General features: G+C 47.6%; 1 protein-coding gene across 12 annotated transcripts in view; it reads right to left on the bottom strand.

Moving 5' to 3' along the window:
- The window catches only part of EPB41L1 (erythrocyte membrane protein band 4.1 like 1), a 212675-nt gene that overhangs the window by 85378 nt on the left and 105152 nt on the right, over window positions 1–22145 (bottom strand). For 5 of the 12 annotated variants that reach the window (XM_060189365.1, XM_060189351.1, XM_060189369.1 and 2 more), the window contains exon 1: window positions 21271–21291. The exons of 3 other annotated variants lie outside the window; for them this stretch is intronic. Coding sequence is in view for 3 of the 9 variants with exons in the window: in XM_060189334.1 (XP_060045317.1) it covers window positions 21271–21292 (22 nt within the window). In the remaining 6 variants the exon portion in view is untranslated. Of the gene's footprint in view, window positions 1–13726; window positions 14127–21270; window positions 21293–22145 lie in introns of those variants that run through there. 4 more of the 12 variants (XM_060189334.1, XM_060189338.1, XM_060189343.1 and 1 more) reach the window with 2 other exon arrangements.

Genomic DNA, 22145 nt, shown 5'->3' with positions numbered 1-22145 from the left:
GGGGAGAGACACCACAGCCATGGTACTTCCAAATGAGAGGGGCCAAATGCTACTGAAGCTACTATCAAGAATCTATGAAGGAAGGAAAGATTTTGGTCTGCATTACCTTATCTCCACCCAGAAATGCGTTCCACACATGTAATTACAGAAGGGGGCGGGGATTTATGGGCATAACTTAAAGCCATAGTTAAATAAAGGCTTATTACATTAAGTGCATGTCTGACCCAGTGAGCTCTCTCTCTGGTTCTGAGAGTACTTAAATGACCACACACACACATAACCAAAACAAACAAACAAAACAAAACAAAACAAAAAACAGAGGTTAAAATGTCTTTCCAGGGAGTCGGGCTGTAGCGCAGCGGGTTAAGCGCAGGTGGTGCTAAGCTCAAGGACCGGCGTCAGGATCCCGGTTCGAGCCCCCGGCTCCCCACCTGCAGGCAGGTCCCTTCACAGGCGGTGAAGCAGGTCTGCAGATGTCTGTCTTTCTCTTCCCCTCTCTGTCTTCCCCTCCTCTCTCCATTTCTCTCTGTCCTATCCAACAACAACGACATCAATAATAACTACAACAAAGGCAACAAAAGGGAATAAAAAAAAAAACTTAAAAAAATGTCTTTCCAATATACTTGATTTGGCATAGCAAAAGTATCTATCTATAAGATTATATAAAAGAGATAGTCTTCTTAAACCCAAAAAAACTATAAATGAAAGGGCTGGGTGGTTGTGCACCTGGTTATGTGCACACAATACAGTGCACAAGAACCCAGGTTCAAGCCCCTGGTCCCCACCTGCAGGAGGGAGCTTCATAAGCAGTGAAGCAGTGTTTCAGGTTTCTCTTTCTTTCCCTCCTCTTATCTCTCCCCTCCCCTCTCAATGTTTCTCTGTCTCCATCCAAAATAAATAATATATATATTTTTTAAATATGAAGAAGGAAAATAACACTTTTTAATCTATGATGAAATTATTTCCCAAATCAATGGATAATGTCTGGTTCTCTCACTAAGCCACAGAAAGTGAGCCAAGAACCTGGCCTTGGTATCTGTTCCAGCCAGTCACATGGGTTCATTCTGCTCAGGGCCAGGTCAGCACAGACTGAAGGAGTCTGCTGGGCCACCAGGCCAGCTGGGCAGCACAGGGAACCTGAGGAGAAGCATGCGCTGATTCCCAGGTGCTCGCTACAACCTGCGAGGGGGAGTGCAACCTGAGGGCATAGCTAATAGCCATGTGGGTGTGGCTGAGAGTCAAAGGTTCAAGGTCAGCAACCTGGATAGTGCACCTGCTTTGTCACACATACCACCCAGGATCGAGCCCAGCCTCCAACTTACTGGAGGAAGCTTCAATGCTGTGGTGTCTTTCCCTCTCTGCCTCCTCTTTCTATCTGAAAAAGTCATTCTGGCTGTGGAGAGAAGGGAATCCCTTCTACACTGTTAGTGGGAATGCAAGTTAATGCAGCCTCTGTGGAAAACAGTTGGGAGATTCCTGGAAACATTAAAAATCAGTTGATCATCCAACCCTTCCTCTCCTAGGCATCCATTCAAAGAACACAAGAACATCTGTTCAAAAAGATCTATACACACCTATGTTTGTAGTGGTACTATTTGTAATAGTCAATACTTGGAAACAACCTCACTGTCCAACAACAGATAGATAGGCAAAGAAGTTGTGGCATACACACATAATGTACTACTACACAGCTATGAGAAATGATAACGTAGTCTCCTTTGCAACAAGGGTGGAACGAGAATCATGGCAAGCAAGATAAGTCAGAAGGAGAAGGATAAATACTAGATGATCTCTCACACTAACTGGCTCTAAAAAACAAAGCAAAGGACAATACAGAGTGAATCCTCAGTGGACTGAAGTGTGTTGCAGCAGATTCAGGGACTCAGAGGGGGAAGAGAGGGCTACTAAAGGGGAGGTTGGGGATTAAGACAATAGTTTGATTGAGGGTAAAATATCCTGATACTTATCTTGGGGAAATGTGGAGTTTGGGGGGTAGAAAAGAGGGAGAATTTACACCGGAGATGAGGGAGTGGGTTTTGGGAGTGAGAGAGAACAAACAGTGCTGTGTGGGAGGACAGATGGCCATCCTTGACACCCTAACTCCTGAGAAGAAAAAGCCAGCAGAGGTGAGCTCTCTAACAGCTGGGCAGGAGGGCAGGTGGAAGTGGAGGGGCTGGGGTACTGCAGGCGAATTTACAAGAGCTAGGGGAATTACTCTGCTGGGAAGGGCAAGGCTCCTGTCACTGAGTGGTGCTGGGGGCCAGGCCCAGCAGCATCTCAAGGACCCCTCCAGGTCAGCTCCAGTCCAGATCCACCGCCAAACGGCTCTGTAATCTTGAGCAAGTGACTACATGTCTCTGAGCCTCAATTGCCTCCTCTATAAAATGGAGATATTCCTTTCCCCAAAAGTGGTGGCAGAGATTCAGGAAAACAACAGAGGACACTTAGCATGGTACGCATTCAATAAAACAACCCCCTTGAGAGTCTGTAATTAAGAATGCAAAGCCACTGTGGAGAGTGGTCTGAGGATCAGGACTTCAGAAACACCTGATCTGAACAGGAGATGTAGAGGCTCAGACCAGCAAAGCCAGAATAATGGCACTAACATATGAAAATCAAAGGTAAGGGATTAGAAAAGGGAAAGGTCAGGCAGAGAAGCAAATGCTGACGCTGAGTCTGCCAGCACCGTCTGGAGAGAGAAGCCCAGTGAGGCCCCACGAGCTTGCCTGGCCCAGCAGGCTATTGACATGTGATGCTCCACTGTCTGGCTCCCCTGACTCATCCTCTGATCCTCTACGGGGACACTGAGCAGTCTGCACCTGCTGTGGCTCTTCATCCGGGTGGCCCACCGGGTGAGGGTGTCCTAGCCCAGTCAAGGCATTATCCACTTGGCCTGCATTGGTACCCCTCATTAAACATGAATCAGACACTTTGTATAACAGACCCTCTAACCAGGGTTAGCATGAATCAGCATCCCTGAATCTAGTAACCTTTGTGTGTTCTTTCTCTCCACCCCCACAGTAACTGGCCAGGTTCAAGTCACTGGCAGCCCCTATGCTCAACCTATGGCTGATCCAGACTCTTCTGTGGTCTCTAGTTACTTAGCTCTCCTGGGATTTATTCTCCACAGAGTAGACTTTTTTTTTTCTAGGAGGGAAGGTGCTGGGGGGAGGGGAAGCTGGCTCTGCACAGATATCTTTTCAAAACTTGAGCAGGATGCCCTCTTTAACATGTCTAACATGGGGCCAGGAGACAGCATACCCAGTAAAATGCACACTTAACCATAAGCAAGGACCCAGGTTTAAGTCCCTGGCCACCACATGGGGCACCTGCACAGGAGAAGGTTCACTAGCAGTGGAATAGTGCTGTAGTGTCTCTCCTGCTCACCCCTTTTTTGTATCTCCCCTCTATCTGAAAATAATAATAATAATCTGCCAAAAGCAGGGGAATCATGCAGGCGCAAAGCCCCAGCAAAAACACTGGTGGCAAAAACAAATTAACTTAAACCTCTAGCAGCTTCCCACCCCAATAAAACATAAACTCTTTATCAAAGCTATAGGCCCTCAACATATAGCCCCTGCATCCACTCCAACCACTGCCAGCCCCTTCTGCCATCATCACCAGGAGCCTGGCACACTGGCTTTATTTTTATTTTTTAATTCTTTAAAGATCTGCTATATTTGATAAACACGATAGTGTCCTATGAGACAGGCAGGCCAGAGAACCACTCTTGGTACATGTGGTGCCAGGGATCTATAATTAAGAGCCTCAGTGCTCTACCATTTGAGCTATTTCCCCCAGCCTATTTATTCATTTACTAAATCAAGGAGAGACAGGCAGATGAGCATTGCTTAGGCCTTGCTCTTGGTGGTGTCAGGAGTTGAACCTGGGATATCTGGGGCCTCATGCATGAAAATCAGTGCTCCACACTGGCTTTCTGTCTTCTCCCCAGCCACACCAGGCTTTCCCCTCCCCTGGAGCCCTGTCCTCCCTCCTTCACATAGGCTGTGTACTTGTCCTATCTCTACCATGGCAACACCTACCCATTCAGATCTCAAGCTATGTGCCCCTGGACCATTCTATCTAAAAGAGGTTCTTGGGAGTCGGGCTGTAGCGCAGCGGGTTAAGCACATGTGGTGCAAAGCACAAGGACCGGCATAAGGATCCCGGTTCGAACCCCGGCTCCCCACCTGCAGGGGAGTCGCTTCACAGGCGGTGAAGCAGGTCTGCAGGTGTCTATCTTTCTCTCCTCCTCTCTGTCTTCCCCTCCTCTCTCCATTTCTCTCTGTCCTATCCAACAACGACAACAACAATAATAACTACAACAATAAAACAACAAGGGCAACAAAAGGGAATAAATAAATAAAATAAATAAAAAAAATTAAAAAAAAAAAGAGGTTCTTTTTTCTGTTGTTGTTACAATATGAAGAGTTTTTGTTTTGCTTTGTTTTTTTTTGGTCTTAGTATCTTAAACCATTTTTTAGGGGGTGCCAAGGATGAAACCCAGGTCTCTTGTTTGCAAAAGAGGTACTCTACCACCAGTCACATCTCTGTTGCTATCATTTTATCATTTTACCCATTTTTACATCTAACAATTCAGAGACATTCATTGCATTCATAGTGTTATGCAACAACTGCTACTCTATTTCCAGAAAATTTTTGCACCCCAAATGGAAACTCAAGTAAGCACATAGGTTCCCAGGTCTGATTTTGTCTGCCATTATCCCCAGGGCTTAGCACAGTTCTTGGTAAGTAGCAACAACAAAGCTAACATTTATAGTTTGGTATTTCCTAGGCACTGATCTAGGTTCATTACTTCAATTAACTTCATTTAATTTGCATCATAATCTTTAATAGGTACTCTTATTTTCTATTTTACAAAAGAAGAGATTGAAGCACTGAGAAGTAAATTTTTCTCTTTTTTAATGCATTTTATTATCTTTATTTATCTGCTGGATAGAAACAGCCAGGAACTTAGAGGGAAGGGGGATATAAAGAAGGAGAGACACCTGCAGCCCTGCTTCACCACCTATGAAGCTTCCCCCCTGCAAGTGGGGACCAGGGACTCAAACCCAGGTCCTTGCACACTGTAACATGTGTGCTCAACCAGGTACCCCACCATCTGGCCCCCTAATACTGTGAAGTAACTTGCTCAAAATCAAACAGCTAATAAATGGCAGTGCCAGAATTCATAAGCAAGGAATCTAGTGACAGAAAAGATGGGTAACATGTCAACGGACAAACGTATGGGTGGTGGGTGGGTGGGATACTGAGGAGACAATTTTTTTAACTTTAAAACAATTTTTTAAATTTCTTTATTGGGGAGTTAATGTTTTACATTTGACAGTAAATACAATAGTTTGTACATGCATAACATTTCCCAGTTTTCCATATAACAATACAACCCCCACTAGGTCCTCTGTCATCCTTTTTGGACCTTCATTCTCCCTCCCACCCCACCCACCCCAGAGTCTTTTACTTTGGTGCAATATGCCATAAAATTTTTATTTATAAAAAGGAAACACTGATAAAACCATAGGATAAGAGGGGTACAACTCCACACAATTCCCACCACCAGAACTCCATATCCCATCCCTTCCCTTGATAGCTTTCCTATTCTTTAACCTTCTGGGAGTATGGACCCAGGGTCATTCTGAGGTACAGAAGGTAGAAGGTCTGGCTTCTGTAATTGCTTCCCCACTGAACATGGGCATTGGCAGGTCGATCCATACTCCCAGCCTGTCTCTCTCATTCCCTAGTAGGGTAGGGATCTGGGGAAGCAGGGCTCCAGGACACATTGGTGGAGATAATTTATAAGTCTACTCCACTAAGAACCAGAGACCTGAGCTGTATTCACTCAGAAGTCTTTCTGGCGAATGACCAGGCAGCCTCTCCTGATAATTTCTCAGACCATAAGTATCAGACTTTTCTTCCAAACTCCTAATATTATCATCCTTATATCACTGATGAGAAAATACTGGCCCAAAGAAGTGTACCAATTTATCCAAGGTCACAAGGCTGTGAAAAGTCTTTCTGATTCCAAGCCCTTCCTAGGTTTGCACAGGCCTAGTCACCACTGAATTCTGGTAATGCTGTTCCTCCCTCTGCTCATTCAGACTGAAGGATCTACACAGCATTCCAGCAGCTTTGGAGGTTTATCTTTCACTAACTTCTCCCAGGAATGAGACTAGCAAAATCCCTGTGATTGAGAGACAGGCATATTGAGAAGAGCTGAGTTCAGAATGAGGGCTGCTGTTTCTTATTTCAGTTCTGTCATTTCCTATCTCATGGGCCGTGGGCAATCATTTCTGTTCTGAGTATCTGGGCTGCATTTGTCAAAGCAGGGGTGAGATGAGAGCCTCTGCCCTCCCACTTTAAATCAGGGCCATACAGATAAAGAATGTTACAGAGAATAGAATTGTGAGATGCAAACATTAAAGTCACATGAAATACAAAGGAAAGGGCCCAAGATATAGCTCACGGGTACAGTGCAAGCCTTGCCATACCAGGTTCAGGCTCAACCCCCAGTACAACACAGGAGTGCCACGGCACCAGAGGAAGCTCCAGTACTGTGGTGTCAATCAATATCTGTCTGTCTCTGTCTCTCTCTCTGTGTATCTGAATGAAAACCTGATCCAGAGTGGTGGAACTGTATGTGAGAACACAGCTCTAATAATAATAATAATTCAGAATTATCAAGATAACTTGTTTTTGGAAGAGAAAGTCAGGGTGTGCCTGAGTTATGCCCCCTCTACTGCTGCCCCCGCCCCCTGCCCCCAAATCCATCCCCTGCTCAAGAAACAGGATGTTGATGGCTTGGATTTGCCTTAGTCCCTTGTCTGATAACTGCTGGTCAGATTCAGACTCTGGGGGGTGCTGACAGGAAGCCAGATAGAGGAAGAAACAAAATAGAGGCCAGGCTATACCTTCCCAATTGCTCTGCTGTGGTTGTGGTACTGATTGAGCCCCTTGGTGATAGTTCCTTGCATGGGTCTAACCACCACTGAATTCTGGTAACCCCATTCCTCCCTCTGCTCATTCAGACTGAAGGATCTAACAGTTTCTGTCATTTTTGGTTTGTGAGTACCTTGTACCTTTCATCGGCTGCCCATAACTTTACTCACCTCCTCAGCTGAAGCAGCTGAGTAGAACTCTGTTTTCTGCTACAATCTGACAACCCTCCTCCACTAAATACACACGAGTTAGAGAAAGGAGAAGAGAAACCCAGGAAATAGGAATCTTCAACGCAGTCAAAATTATTCAGGACAGGGAGTCGGGTGGTAGCACAGCAGGTTAAGCGCACATGGCGTGAAGTGCAAGGACCGGCATAAGGATCCTGGTTCGAGCCCCCGGCTCTCCACCTGCAGGGGGTCATGTCACAAGTGGTGAAGCAGGTCTGCAGATGTCTATCTTTCTCTCCCTCTCCCTGTCTTCCGCTCCTCTCTCCATTTCTCTCTGTCCTATCCAACAACGATGACACCAATAACAATAATAACTAAAACAACAGTAAAACAAGGGCAACAAAAGGGGAAAAAGGGAAAAATTAAAATTATTCAGGAAAAAATGAGGAGGAAGATCTTAAGCAAATCTCTGTGCCTCTGTGTCTCCATCTTACAATCATGAGGTTAAGCTTGCCTATCTCATAGGAGTACTGCAGAAATGAAACCACATTATGCCTATATAACATTTAGTATATGTTCATAAATAAATCTTTAATTTTATAAGAGTTGGCCAGGCAGTGACACACCCAGTTAAGCACACACACTACCACGCACAAGGACCTGGATTCAAGCCCCCAACCCCCACCTCCAGGAGGGACGCTTCGTATGTGGTGAAGCAAGTCTGCTGATGTCTATCTTTGTCTCTGTTTATCTCTCCCTGCCCCTCTCAATTTCTCTCTGTTCTAGAAACAGAGAAAAAATAAAATCAGGGTAGGTGAATGGCCACTAGGGTAGTCAGTCAGTAGTGCACATGGTTGAGCACACACGTTACAATGTGCAAGGACCAGAGTTCAAGCCTCCAGGCGCCACTTGCAGGGGGAAGCTTCATGAGCTTGGAGCAGTGCTTGGAGTGTCTCATTCTATCTCTCCATTCCCTCTCAATGTCTCTGTTTCTATCCAATAAGAATCACACACACACACACACACACGGGGAGGGGGGGGAGCAGGCTCTATTTTGAATTTTTTTTCTTTTTTTTCTTTTGAAAATTTTCTACCATGACCACAAAACACCTTTTGGTATCAGAAAAAAATAATAATAATTAAAAGAAAATCCACTGGTTCGAGCCCCTGGCTCATGACCTGCAGGGGGCGTCGCTTCACAGGTGGTGAAGCAGGTCTACAGGTGTCTATCTTTCTCTCCCTCTCTCTGTCTTCCCCATCTCTCTCCATTCATCTCTGTCCTAGCCAACAATGATGACATCATCATCAACAATAACAATAACAACAACAACAACAACGATAAACAACAAGGGCAACAAATGGAGAAAAAAAAAAAGATAACCCAAAGAAAGAGATAGCACCTACTAAGACTTATTATTCTACTCTGAGATGATCTTACTTCTCAATGTGATTCCCCAACATGGAACACTTCCTTGAGTGACAAGCTCTGGGTAAATGTGAATGAAATTTCTGCCAGAGATGAAAGAAAAGTACAGGCTGAAAGAGCTGCCTCTGGAGCTCTATTGCACAGCTCCCACCACCACCACCAAGCCAGGCCTGCAGCCACCAGGTAAAGGAGGGGTCACCACCAAAGCTGGGCCAGCAGCCTCTCCGGCTCAGGTCCCTACATGGCAGTGGGGAGGTGACAATTTGTCAGAGGCTTGCAGTACTCACAGGCACCCACATTAAATAAAACCAAACAACATGAAGAGGCTGCAACCTATCAGACCAGGCTTCTTGCTCAAAGGTTTCACGTGCCTGCATGGAGTCACAGGGTGATGTGCCATTGTGGGCTGCAGACCATGTGACATGCCCAGAACTACAAAGTAACAGCATCAAAAAGGAGAAGTGCTTCCCAACTGGACCACAGTAATGACTACAGAGGTGAAAAGTGACCTCCCTGGAGCAGGGCAGCCTCTGACTTGCAGGACAGCCAAGCAATGTGCTATTTTTCTGGGCTTCGACTCATCTGAGCTGTTCAAGAATCGCTCAGGGTAGGGGGCTTAATCCCCAGGGTGGCTTGGCTGGCCAAGGTCATACTAACTAGTCTAAGTAGAACCAGGCCCAGTCACACAGGTCTGCTGGCTCACACATCCAGGATCTTCCCCCTCAATCCTGCTACATCCCATAACCTCCAACTTGCTGTCAACCGTGTAACCAAAGCTACCGTTGCTCTGGATGTCGAAATAATAACAGCAGTATCAAACCCTCCCACATACAGGGTGCTTTATAATTTAAAGAATCCTTTCATAATCATCATTTTTGCCTGGAACTCACCCACCAGCTGCTGGTGAGCAGCAGCACGGAGCAGTGGCTGTGACACGGACTCTGCAGCAGAGCTTGGATGCTTGCACCACTGGTGTGAGGACCTTGAACAAGTTACTTAACCTCTCCAAAAGACAAGTTGAGCATGTAAAATGAGAATAATACCCTCTACAAGCTAAAGGCATAAGGTGAGAATTAAAATGAGTGGATGTACATGAAGCTCACTCTGGCACCTACTTGTCATATATTAGTTTTGGTCAGTCTTATTTTTCTCTTTCTTTCTCTCTCTCTCTTTTTTATTGCCATCAGGGTTATTACTACTGCTTGGTGCTGGCACTGTGAATCTACTGCTCATAATAGCCATTTTTTCCTTTTCTTTCTCTCTTTCTTTCTTTCTAATTTTTATTAGACAGGACAGAGAGAGATTGAGAGAGGATGGGGAAATAGAGAGGGAGAGAAAGATAGACACACCACTTGTGAAGCAGCCGCCCTGTAGGTGGGGATTGGGAACTGGAACCGAGGTCCTTGCACCTGGTAATATGTGCACTTAACCGGGTATGCCACTGCCTGCACCCCCCCCAGTCTTATTTATGTTCCAAAGTTACCTGCTGTAACTCCAACTTCCATGGTCTCTTCAATCTGTATCTATGGGCATACCTAATTTTACACTTTAATCATGAGTGTTATAATTTTGTACTTGTTTCCCATTCAAGATTCACTGTATCAGAAACATTTCCACATTGCTATAACCTCATTACCACAACTAATACTCATGGGTGCTTTACTCTGTGCTAGTTAACATGCTGGAGGCAAAAACAAACAAACAAACAAACAAAAAAAACTCCATGTTTGATGCCTGGCATCACATATGCCAGAGTGATGCTTTGGGTATCTCTCTCTCATTAGTAAATTTTAAAAAAGAATAATTTACCCCCCAAAAAGGATGCATTAATTTGCCAAAGCCTCACTGCTAGCAGGAATACAAACTACACTCAAGCCCTAGCCTATGTATATCTCAAATGCTTGCTGGGAACTTCACTCTGCTCCCTTAGAGTGATACTGACTGGTGAGTGAGTGAATGAGTGAATGAGAAGAATGTGCTAAGCAGGATATGACCCAAGGCCCTAGGTCTTAAGGCCTTGGGCAGGTAGGTCATTTCCCTTCTGTTTAGTTCACGCAAGTAATTCCTTCACCAGACAAGTATTTGTAAATCATTGAGCTATGGGCTGAAGATAGAACAATGATTAAAACAGGAGCCCTGCCCTCGAGATTAGAGCCTGAATCTCTGCACGCCCAGGAAGGATCTAAGCCCTGCCCCACCTCTGTTGCAGAGATGTGACATGAAATTAATAAAATATGCAAAGGAACTTCACCAGTGCACAGCTCCACAAGCTGCAAGAATAAGTATTTCGCTTGCTGTTCATGGTTGCATATTACTTTATCCACTAGATGTTCCAAACCGCTCTCAATCATATTCCTATTGTTGGGCACTTAGTCCCAATTTGCTGCTATTATAGAGGAAGCTCTGATGGGGATTCATCCAAAGGAAATTATTCAAAAGAAGAAGAAGAAGGGGAAAAAAAAAGCCAGATGCACAAAGAAGATGATGCACAACCTTCAGAATGTCTAAAGGGAGATGAGTCCTTCATTTTAAACTCATGAGGACTCAAACTGAACTCATGACCCCTGTGGTCTTCTGAATTCCAAGTTTCTCCTTCCCCATTCCACTGAGCTGCTCACTACATCTTAGTGCAGTTTTAACTCTTTTTCTTTCCCAGGACCCCACATCGACAGAACTGATGTTTTTTCTGCAAGTTCAGTGATCCACTCCCTCATTGTGGTTCTTACAGTGGCCAAAGGGGCCTTCCCAAATACAGTTCTGTTTTGACCCAATCCATGCCCCATGCTGACCAAACACTTGCAAAGGTTCCCAGGGCCCTCAGGTCCTTGTTGACTGGAAACACCTGAGCCTGACATTTAAGAGAAGGAAGGGGGATAGAACTAATGTTCAGAGTCCCCATGAAGTACTGGCACTGTGCTGGGTCCTTTATGTGACAGCAACAGTAAGAAAGAGCTTTATTTGCATACAGTTTCCAGAAGAGGAAACTGAGGCTCAGAACAGCTGAGCAGTGTCACAGTGGAGTTGTGACTGGCACACAGGCCTGGATTTCAACAACATTAATAACTTATGGTAGAGTAGGACATACAATAAATGCTCAATAAATGTCATCACTGCAATTGTGTAATCACTGTCATTACTCCAGATAGGTTACTAATCCCCCATTATGGGCACATAGAAGCCCAGAACAATGTTTATGCTGAAAGTAACACAAAAGCACTTTTCACTTGAGCTGGTCTGGTCAGGAAACCCTCCCCACTGACTCAGGAGGCTCAGGCTCACACCCCTGGGTATCCAGCAGATCCTCTCAGCTCTGTACACTCCCAGGAGGGCCCACTATCTCAGTCCTGGCCCAGTATGTATGAGGCATCACACTATCCCCCTTCCCCTTTTAAGAGCAAGCACTGGGAGGTCAATGTCCCTCCTATAGAGCTATCTTTGGCTCTAGACTCCAGTGTCCAGCCACTGTCAGAGTCCAGTGTATATAGAACAGTCAAAGCAGCAGTGAAGCTGGTGTTTGAATTGCAAGAACCCCAAACCAACAAATGGAAGACCTTGATACACTAGTGCTGCTTCTCCCACCATGTGACCTTGGACAAGTCACTCTTCCTCTCTAGGCCTCATTCAGCCTTTCAACACTTGCTAAGTGAGGAATGCAGGGCCAAGTCCCTCCCTCTTCCTAAGTAGGGTTCTGGGGAAGTAACCCTCCATGACACTTCAGAGCTGGGCCCAGGGAACCATCACATGGTTCAGAGATGGTTTTTAAGAGAAACAACCCCTTCTGCCCCCCTGCCCCCCCCCACACACATATCTTCCAAGGGTGCCTAGAGGTGCCCCTCACTATTCACACTCTGCAAACCACAAATACGGTGCATAGAGTCATAGGGCAGGAATGACCTCGGGCTGGCCCGCAGAAGTGAGCTCCATTCCTGCACGGAGCTGGCAGAGCCTTTCCTGGGCCACGGTAGCTCAGAGAGGAGGCTGGCACAGGCTGCCTCTGCTACAGGCTCCATCTGGAGGAAAGGGTGGGCAGGCAGGCACACAGCAGCCTCTATTCTCCACACCCTTGCTCAGGACAGGCAGCACTGACTTGTTCAGGAGCTTCTGAGGGCTCCCTTCTCATCTGTAGCTCTCAACTGCTGCTGGTTCTGGTTCTCCAGAATCCTACTGCTGGTAGCTGGCGGTGATGGAGTGGGGCAGGTTTGCTAGAGATGGAGCAGCTGAAGCCCACATGGCCTCAGAGTGGACCTAAATCTGACCCTTTTACACTCCCCTCCTTGGATGCAGGAGAGGTGATATGTGGATGTGAAAGCTCTTGGTAGTGCTCTCTCTCCCACTAATAATAATACATCCTCAGAGTTGGGGAGGGGGTAGCAGGAGGAGCAAGGACCGTGTCTGCCTGCAGAGCAGATCAGCATACTCAGGACTTCTGGGTTCTTTTTTGTCTAGCTCCTCACCACCTAGGCCTTAGTTTTGCAAGGTAGGGGCCTCAGCACTGGGTAAGCAGTACTTACTGGTGGTTGCAGCCTCTTGTCTGTCTCTATGCCTGTCCCCAAGCCTCTTGGGCGGTTGGATGTCCTCAAGTGTGCAAGTATCAGGTAAAAGGAGGACCTGCAAGTTCTCTCCCTCTGATCCATGGGGGCAGCTGTTGGCCAGGACCATGTGAGGTCTAGGGCTACAGTTCTTCCTCCACTACACTCAACCCTCATCTTACAGAGACTTAGAAGGGAGGTGGAGGATAATTTGAGTGCAGAATGGAGGGGAAAGGAGGAGAGGGAAGGCGATCCCCAGCACCCCAGACTCCACCAGTATATGAAGCCCAGATAGAGAGATCAGAGAGGAGACAGGAGCCGAAAGAGAGCAGTGGGCCAGGAGAGCCCAGCACCCCGCAACCGCAACCGCTTTTCCCAAAAGCAGGCAGCAACCCGCCCCTCCAACCCCCACCCCCGCCTTGGGGAGACTGCAGACAAGGGAGGAAGGAAGGGACAGCAAGGACTCACCTCCACACTGGCCCGCGGGCCTACAATCCACAAACTCAACCCACCCTTCGGGGTCTTTCCCCCACCCCAACCCCCACCCCCACCCCCACCCCCGGTCCTCCCCAAGAGCTGGAGGCTGGGCCTAGATGTGGCGAGCCCCCAGTCCGTACCAGCCGCCCCCTCCCACTCCGCCACGTGCATACCTGGGCCTGGGGGGTCCCCATCTCCGGCAGGCCGGGCGAGGGGCGGCCCCTCGGTTGCTGCGGGCAGGCAGGCCGCGGGGCGGGGCGGGCGCGGGCCGCAGCGGGTTCTGCGGAGCAGCCTGTTCCGCGACACCCCCGCCCGCGGACGATGCCGACTGCAGCGCGGCGGCGGCGGCGGCACGGCGTGCGCCGGGGGCTGGGCACCCTGCCCACTGCCCCGGGCCTGGAGCCCGACGCGCGGCCAACCTCCGCCCCCGCCGGCCTCCGCGCCCAGCCCAGGGGCCGCCGCGCTGCCGGCTCCCTCGGTGGCCCGGCCTCTGCCTCCGCCTCCTCTCTGCCAACCACCCGCGCCTGGCCCGGCCGGTTCCCAGGCCGCCTCCTGCGCTGCCACCCCGCTGTGGGATGGTGCATCGGGAGGCAAGTCAACTCGGGTGCTGGGCGGAGTCGCGGGGACCCTACTCCCTTCTCAGGAACCCCGCGGCGAGAGGGAGGAAGGGAAGCAGAGGTGGGATCCCTAACTCGGAAGGGGTGACTCTGCCTCAGTGGGCCTCCCAGCCCACGAGATACCCCCGGAATTCAGCAGTCTTCTGTTCCCTGGGAAGGGGGTATTCAGATGTCTTCTGGGACCTGTGTGTTGGTGTGTGTGTGTGTGTGTGTGTGTGTGTGTGTCCCCACATGTGCTTCAGTGGTAATGAGCATGGGGACTGAGGGCTGGGGACAGATGTCTTTCTGGATGTGTGTGAGCAAACGTACCCAGGCTCCCAGGTGGTGGTGGGGGTGACTGGGGGAGCTCCCACTGCAGCTCAGCCACACTCCATCCAGGACCTCAAACCACAGACACAGGGAGTCTCTCGGCCTTTGGAGAAATTGCGCTCTTGCTCTGGGCTTTAGTTTATAATGAAAGAAGTGATGGGACGTACTTGTATCTAGGGGTCCTGGCTCATAGGGGAAGGTCTGGAGAAGATGGTGGCTAAGCCTAACCCACAATACCATCTTCAAAGAGCCATATTTGAGCCCACATGACCCCGAGCCCCTAATCAGTGGTGACACTGATCTATTCTTTCATTCTTCAAATAATTCCTGACTACCTGATAAATGCCAGCCACTGTTCCAGGCACCACAGAATCCACCACAATGGAAGCCACAGAGGCGCAAAACTGGGAAGCAGTCCAGATGTGAAAGGAGCCATCTGTCTCCCACCCCCACCACTACTGCAGTTCCAGTACTCATCGTTACTCCCATATTCCAAGGACAGACAACTCCCCCTCCCCACCATCCTCGCTGGGTGAATGCTCCATCATGGTGGCCTTGCACCCTAGGTACTAACACCAGTTTCTGCAGAATATAGCTATTCCCTCTCTCCAACACTGCCCAAAGAACCCAGAATGGGAACTGTGTCCCTCCCCCTGCCCCCATTAAACCAAGCCTTCTCCTCTCCAAGTTAAATATGGCAAACTTTTTCACCAGATATTCCCTGGAAACTGCTTCCAGTCCCTTCACTCTCCCCTCTGCCCACTAGATTCTGAGGATGATCAGAGAGCAGAAGGAAGCCAGCTCCTCCCAGCCCTAGAGACCAGTGACAAGCACAAATGAGTTAGATTCCCTTTGCCTTTGGGCTTTTCATTCCCCAGCATCCCACGTTTATTTCATTTCTGTTCTTTCTTTGCTCTCAGGGCTTTGCACCTACATAATTTCAGAGAAAGGGTGAGAGACAGAGACAAAAAGAGGAGAGACACCACAGCATTGGTTATGCATAATGGTTATGCAAGCAGACTCTCATGCCTGGGGCTACAAGGCCCCAGATTTAATTACCCACACCACCATCAGCCAGAGTTGAGCAGTGCTCAGTATATATCTAGATCTAGATATGGAGGGGGGGCAGGGGAAAATAAAGGGGAAAAAAGGAGGGTGGGGAGCAGGGAGAGAGAGGCGGAGAGGGGAGGAGATATGGCAGCACTGCTTCCCTACACATGAAGCTTCTCCTTTGTACAGTGCTCCCATGCGGTGACTCGGAGCTTAAACTCAGATTCTCGAATGTGGCAAAATATACACTCTACTGGGTGAGCTATCTACCACTCCACTCCCAATTTCATTTCTTCCTAGGAACTCCCCAGAGCCTCAGAAACACTGGATCAGTCACTATACCATTCTGCTGAGTTCAAATGAATGACTGAAAGGATCAGAAAGCTTAGACTTAAACCAAATAAACTTACTATCTCATACATCTGCTAAAAGATTCTTGACTGCCAGTCTTCAAGTGTGTTCAACTCTCAGTCTCCTCTGCCTGCTGGCCTTCCCAATACTGAGTTCCAGGGGCCAGGACAAAGGTGCAAGCTGAAAACCCTTGTCCTTTTCATCTCAGCTCCCCTTCCTTCCTTCCTTCTCTCCTTCCTTCCTTCCTTCCTTCCCCCAGGCTGCACCCCTCCCCCTCCTCCCTTGGGGCAGGACTACTTTCCCACCCTCCTTAAGTAGATGGAGCTCTTACTTTCCCAGAAGAGTCCAGGCTACATTCCAAAGACCAAGGCAGAACATTCCCAGACATCATTCTGGATTTATACCCAAAGGGCCCCATTCACACAGAAAATTCTACTAGTATTATTTCTAGTTTCTATGCCAGGGAGGCAGCTCACTGGGTAGAGTGCTAGACTTCACTGTGTCTATTCCTGTTGTTGTTATCATCATCACTTTATTGACTAACATTTCTACTAGCACTTTCCAGTTTACAATGTATATATCCCCAACCATCCCATGTTATGAATAGGCTGGAGCTGGGGCCCAGAGTGCTGGGTGATAGTTGGGGTTACCCTTACATAGTGACACTGCTTCTCTGGACCTTCCACTCTACCCTACAATAATCTTTTTCAGAGAAATCTGGTCAGGAGTAGAATGAGTGTATTCTCTAAAGAACACTTCCCTACACAATCTCCCAGGCATCAGCAAAATCACTATCTCAGTTCCTTGGCCACTTTCACCCTCCCCCCCCCCCCCCCCGGCAGGGAAACTGAGGCAGAGGAACAGTAACCAAGCTGGGACCAGGCCTCTTGAAGATCCTCTTGGAGAGGTAAGAGGAGTCCATTCAACAAAAGGGGCTCTTTAGTTCCATTAACTCTGAATTCTGCCTGCATCCTGGCTCTACCTCTTCTTTTTGTGCAAATTGTTTTATTTGGGCAGATTATTTGACCTCTCCAAGCTTCAGCCTTCTGAGCTTTAAAATAGGGTTCTCCCTGCCCCACTTCTATCACAAATTGCTGTGATGGGAGGTCAGCAAAAGATAGCAGACAAGAAGGGTCAGGACCTACTCATTCTGGACATTCCTCTTAAAATCTCTAGAGATGACTTGGTGTAAAGGAAAAGCCAGGAGGGTTTAGGTGAGTAGTTGCTCCATTGGCTGAAAAGACAAAGCACACATGCATGCACGCACATACACACACACACACACACACACACACACACACACACACACACACAATTATGCTGGTAGAGACTAAACTAAACACTTCAAGCAAGACCCCTCCTAACCCCTTTTAATTTTCAAGAGGAAATCAAGGACTTTAGCAAAGCCACAACTTGCCACAGTCACCCCATGCAATCAGTGGTCTCTGCCAAGGTCACCCAAAGTGTTCAGTGGTCTCGACATTCCTAGTCATTAGGGTCCCTTGGTCCCTGGGTGGGCTGGCAAGTACTCCTAGCTCAAGGATTTAATCCAGTTAGCTATGATGTTCCTCTGAGTCAGTTCACAATCAGCCTAGTGGGGGAGAATGGGACATAAAGCAGCACATCAGAGTGTACTACAGAACTAATCACTGCTCTTTGCTGAACAGTTACTCTGTGCCTGGCACTAGACACAATATTCATTCGCCTAATCAGTCATGAAAATTATTAACTCTTTCCATGGCTAAAGCAACTAAAATGATCCCTTCAGAGGGGCTAACCACTTCCCAGGTCCACTCAGCTAGTAAATGGCAGGCTCAGGCTGTGACTACCAGACCTCTCTGATGCCAAGCCCTGAGCTTCAACTCTTCCCCTTGCCTCTCCCACTGTGTGACCACTAGAGCAGTCAGTGGTGTGGCTACTGAGCACCTGAAGCGTGGCTCATGCAAACTGAAATGTGTTACTAGTGAAATTTTCACTCGGGGGGGGGGGGAGGCCAGTAGTGGGAGATAGCTCACTTGCACATTTTACCATGTGTGAGGACCTGGATTTGAGCCCCTCAGCAACCACCTACATGGGAGCACCTGCATGGGGGAATCTTTGTAAATGGTAGGGCAGTACTGTGGTATCTCTCTTTCTCTCTCTGTCTCCATCCTCTCTGTAAAAAAAAGAAAAGAAAAGAAAGAGTCCACTGCTCACAGCAGGCACAGAATCCTAGAAATAATTCTGGTGGGAAGGAAAAAATTCACACCATATTTTAAAGACTTAGTGGCAAAGGAAAGAAGAGAGAATGTAACATATCTCATTAAGGAGTTCTGTATTGAAGTGATATTTGGATGCACTGAGTTCAGTAAAAGACACCAGAATAATGTCATCTGTTCCTTTTTTTGTTTGTTTGTTTTTGCCTCCAGGGTTATTGCTGGGGTTCAGTGCCTGTACTACAAATCCACTGCTCCTGGAGGCTATTTATCATTGTTGTTATTATTGTTGTTGTTGAACAGGACAGAGAGAAATCGAGAGGAGGGGAAGACAGAGGGGGAGAGAAAGACAGACACCTGCAGACCTGCTTCACCGGGGCTTGAACCGGTATCCTTGCACCAGTCCTTGCGCTTTGTGCCAAGTGAGCTTAGCCCACTGCACTACTGCCTGCCCCCTCCTTTTTGCTTTTCATAGCAAACTTCAGGTTACATATATAGTTTCCACTATATTTCTGTTGGTCAACAAAGGCTTAGGTATATTGAATTAAATAAAATAGAACATTAGAATAATTTCATTTCTTTTGCTTCTACTTTTTATTTATTTATTTTTACCAGAGCACTACTCAGATCTTGCTTATGGTGGTGGTGGTAGGGGGATTGAACCTGAGACTTTGGAGCCTCAGGCATGGGAGTTTCTTTGCATAACCATTATGCTATCTACCCCCACCCTGCTTCTACTTTATATTTACATTTTTTAAATTAAACGCATGGTTGTCACATGGGGCTGCCATTGTATTTTTGTTGGTCAGCAAAGGCTTAGGTATTGAGGTCCAACCCAGGGGGTTCAGAATGGGCTTCTAAATTGAACTGGATGAAAGGCAAGGCTATGAGGGTTGGCCAGGGCAAGAGAGCAGCAGGGCATCTGGGTCTAGCTCCAGAGGGCAGTGAGGCCTGGGTGGGCTGAGATGCAGGACAAAGCAGCTGAGAGCAGGACCAGCCTGGCCTGAAGAGGAAGCTGTCAGAGCCAAGCTCCCCAGAGCAGAGTGACCCACAGGCCTGGGAAAACTGTCTGATGAGGCTGCTCTCACTGATCCTCGGAGCTGTCTGGAAGACACCACAGGGCAGCTGTGTCTGGGTATATGGGGCAGGTAGGGTGGACACAACTCCCACCTAGTAAGAACACATCATTAAACACACTCTAGCTGCCTTTCCCTCCTTCCCTTCAGTCTCCTTCAGGTATCCATCTCCTGAACTACTGCAGTCCCCAGGGACCTCACCCTCCTCTGAAACCTTCCAGTCTAGACCATGGGAACCACACACTCCTGTATTCCAGGGCAGAATGGTGATGAAGCTGCCTAGTGGCTCAAACCATAGGAAGTGCTTTTCCCTATCTAGTATGGTGGTGAAGAGCCTGAGAGCAGTGGTTACCTCCAGGGAGGGACAAGAGGCAGGGATGGAGGACACTCATAATTAGTACAGGCTGCTTTCAACTTAGTTCCTGCCTCTGTAGAATGGGGCTAACATCAGGACCACAGCTTAGTGCTCTGTGAGGGTGACCCAAGAGGACACCCATGAATGGCTAAGTGTACCCCTGTGGTATCTTCATTCTCCCCAAAGATTGTCTCTCCTGGGGCACAGGGTTAAGCACACATGGCATAAAGCTCAAGAACAGGTGTAAGGATCCCAGTTCAAGCCCCCGGCTTCCCACCTGCAGGGAGGTTGCTTCACAGGCATTGAAGCAGGTCTGCAGGTGTCTTTCTCTCCTCCTCTCTTGATTTCTCTCTGTCCTATCCAACAATAGCAGCAGCAACAACAACAATAATAACAACTGCAACAATGATAAACAACAAGGTCAACAAAAGGGGAAAAAATAGCCTCCAGGAGCAGTGGATTTGTAGTGTAGGCACCGAGCCCCAGCAATAGCCCTGGAGGAAAGAAAAAAGAAAAAAAAAGATTGTCTCTACTCCAGGAAGTTCACCCTTCCTGCCTCCTTCTCCTCCTTTCATAATCTACCCAGTCTGACCCACCTCTGGATGGCTGGACCATATATCTCTCTTACCTACATGGCTAACTTTAGGGCTTAACTGTCATGAGGCTCTTTTTTTTTTTTTTAAAGATTTTATTTATTAATGAGAAAGATAGGAGGAGAAAGAGAAAGAACCAGACATCACTCTAGTACATGTGCTGCCGGGGATTGAACTCAGGACCTCATGCTTGAGAGTCTGATGCTTTATCCACTGCGTCACCTCCCAGACCACTCATGAGACTCTTTAATTGCTCCAATATAACTTTGGTTTTTCAAAGCTAAAAATTTTGACCCCCCCTTCCCTTTCCCCTCCATCATCTCCCCCCCAATTCCCCACTTCTCCACTTCCCGCAGCCATCCTCCCTGCCCCACCTCATACAGGTCTGAGCATCCTAGATGTCCAGAGGTTCTTGCAGCCCACTCCTGAGGCTTGGGTATTTAGCAACTGTGTTGGGTCCAAAATAATGTGAGTCTGTGGTCCGGGAGGTGGCGCAGTAGATAAAGCATTGGACTCTCAAGCATGAGGTCCTGAGTTCAATCCCTGGCAGTACATGTACCAGAAAGATGTCTGGTTCTTTCTCTTTCTCCTCCTATATTTCTCATTAATAAATAAATAAAATGTTTTTAAAAATCATGTGGGTCTGGACAATGGTGTACATGCTGGTCTTCACTAGGCAAATCCTGAGGCGCTGGAGTGCCCCCTCCCCCAATATTCTCATGAAGCATCTTGCCTGACCCTCTAGACCTTTCACAGCCTGGTCTCACCTGTCTCTCCAGTTTCCTCAGGCTCCAAGTGGCAAGCTCTGTCAAACTAGAAGGTTCTGGGCTCAGGGCACAGTATATGGCCTTGGTTCTCTTCTTCCCTCTGCCTGAATTTTTTGTTTTGTTTTGTTTTTCATTTTCCATTTCCCATGACCATTCCTCTAGTCATCCTCCAGGAAGCCCTTCCTGTACCCCTCCTCTTTGCAACAACCCCTCCCAGCTAGAAAGAACCTTTTGGCCTTCCCACCCCTCCTACTCTCTTCCTTCCAGCCCTGGGGTGTGTAACTATCCCAGCCTGGTACCAAGCTTATATTATGTGCATGCCCCAGAAACAGAAGCTGAGAAATAGCTGGATGTCAAGAGTTCACCCTGGATGCCAGGACACCCTGAGGCTCAGTTCCACTGACCTGGACGCCTCCTGGGCTGCATTTCTTAAAGAATCCTCATGCTTCCAGCTGCCCCTGGGAAATCGGCTCTCCTCGGGAGGTCTGAAAGCCACACTCTTGGGGCCTGAAATGAAAAATCTGGCCAGGTTCCCACTGGATACAGACATCCACCCAGCCTCCCATTAGAGGCCTAAAGTGTCAGCTGAGGTTTGCATCATCATAGCATTGTGGATTCCTTGCAGTCAGAACAGACCTTACAGAGTGTCACACAGAGGCTGGGAACAGTGAAAGGCAGCAGGGAGAAAAGTTGTGTGTGGGTCTGTGACACCATCAATCAGTATAGAGAGCTTTTGAGTCCCCACTATGTGCTGGCACTGTGCCTAGTTATTTGCACACATTTTTAGCTTTTCATTTCTCTTTGTAAGGCAGAGATTATATATGCACTTTGATTTTACAGGGAAAAGAACTGGAGCCCACAACAGTTCTCTAGTCCCAGATCATACCATTAGTGGGAAGGATACCAGGACTCAGTCCCAGGCATGTCCGATTCCACGCTCGTGTTTTGCTCCATAATCCTGCAAACATTTGGTTTAACACAAACTTGCTCTGGAGATGCCGGCTATGTTTTACTTCTTGTGTGGGGGCAGTTATATAAGCATGCAGAAGCTTGCATACTTTTGCACTGTGTGCTTTTCTGCATTATATTGTAGTTATAATAAAGTTTTACTTTTTTTCTTTATTGGGAAATCAATGGTTTACAGTTGACAGTAAAATACAGTAGTTGGTACATATGTAACATTTCTCAGTAAAGTTTTACTTTTTCTTTTTTTATTATTATCTTTATTTGATAGAGACAACCATATATAGAGAGGAAAGGGGAAGATAGAGAAGAAGAG

This window comes from Erinaceus europaeus, chromosome 1 (genome assembly GCF_950295315.1).
Source record: "Erinaceus europaeus chromosome 1, mEriEur2.1, whole genome shotgun sequence".
NCBI classification, from domain to species: domain Eukaryota; kingdom Metazoa; phylum Chordata; class Mammalia; order Eulipotyphla; family Erinaceidae; genus Erinaceus; species Erinaceus europaeus.
This window is presented reverse-complemented; position numbering and strand designations above follow the sequence as displayed.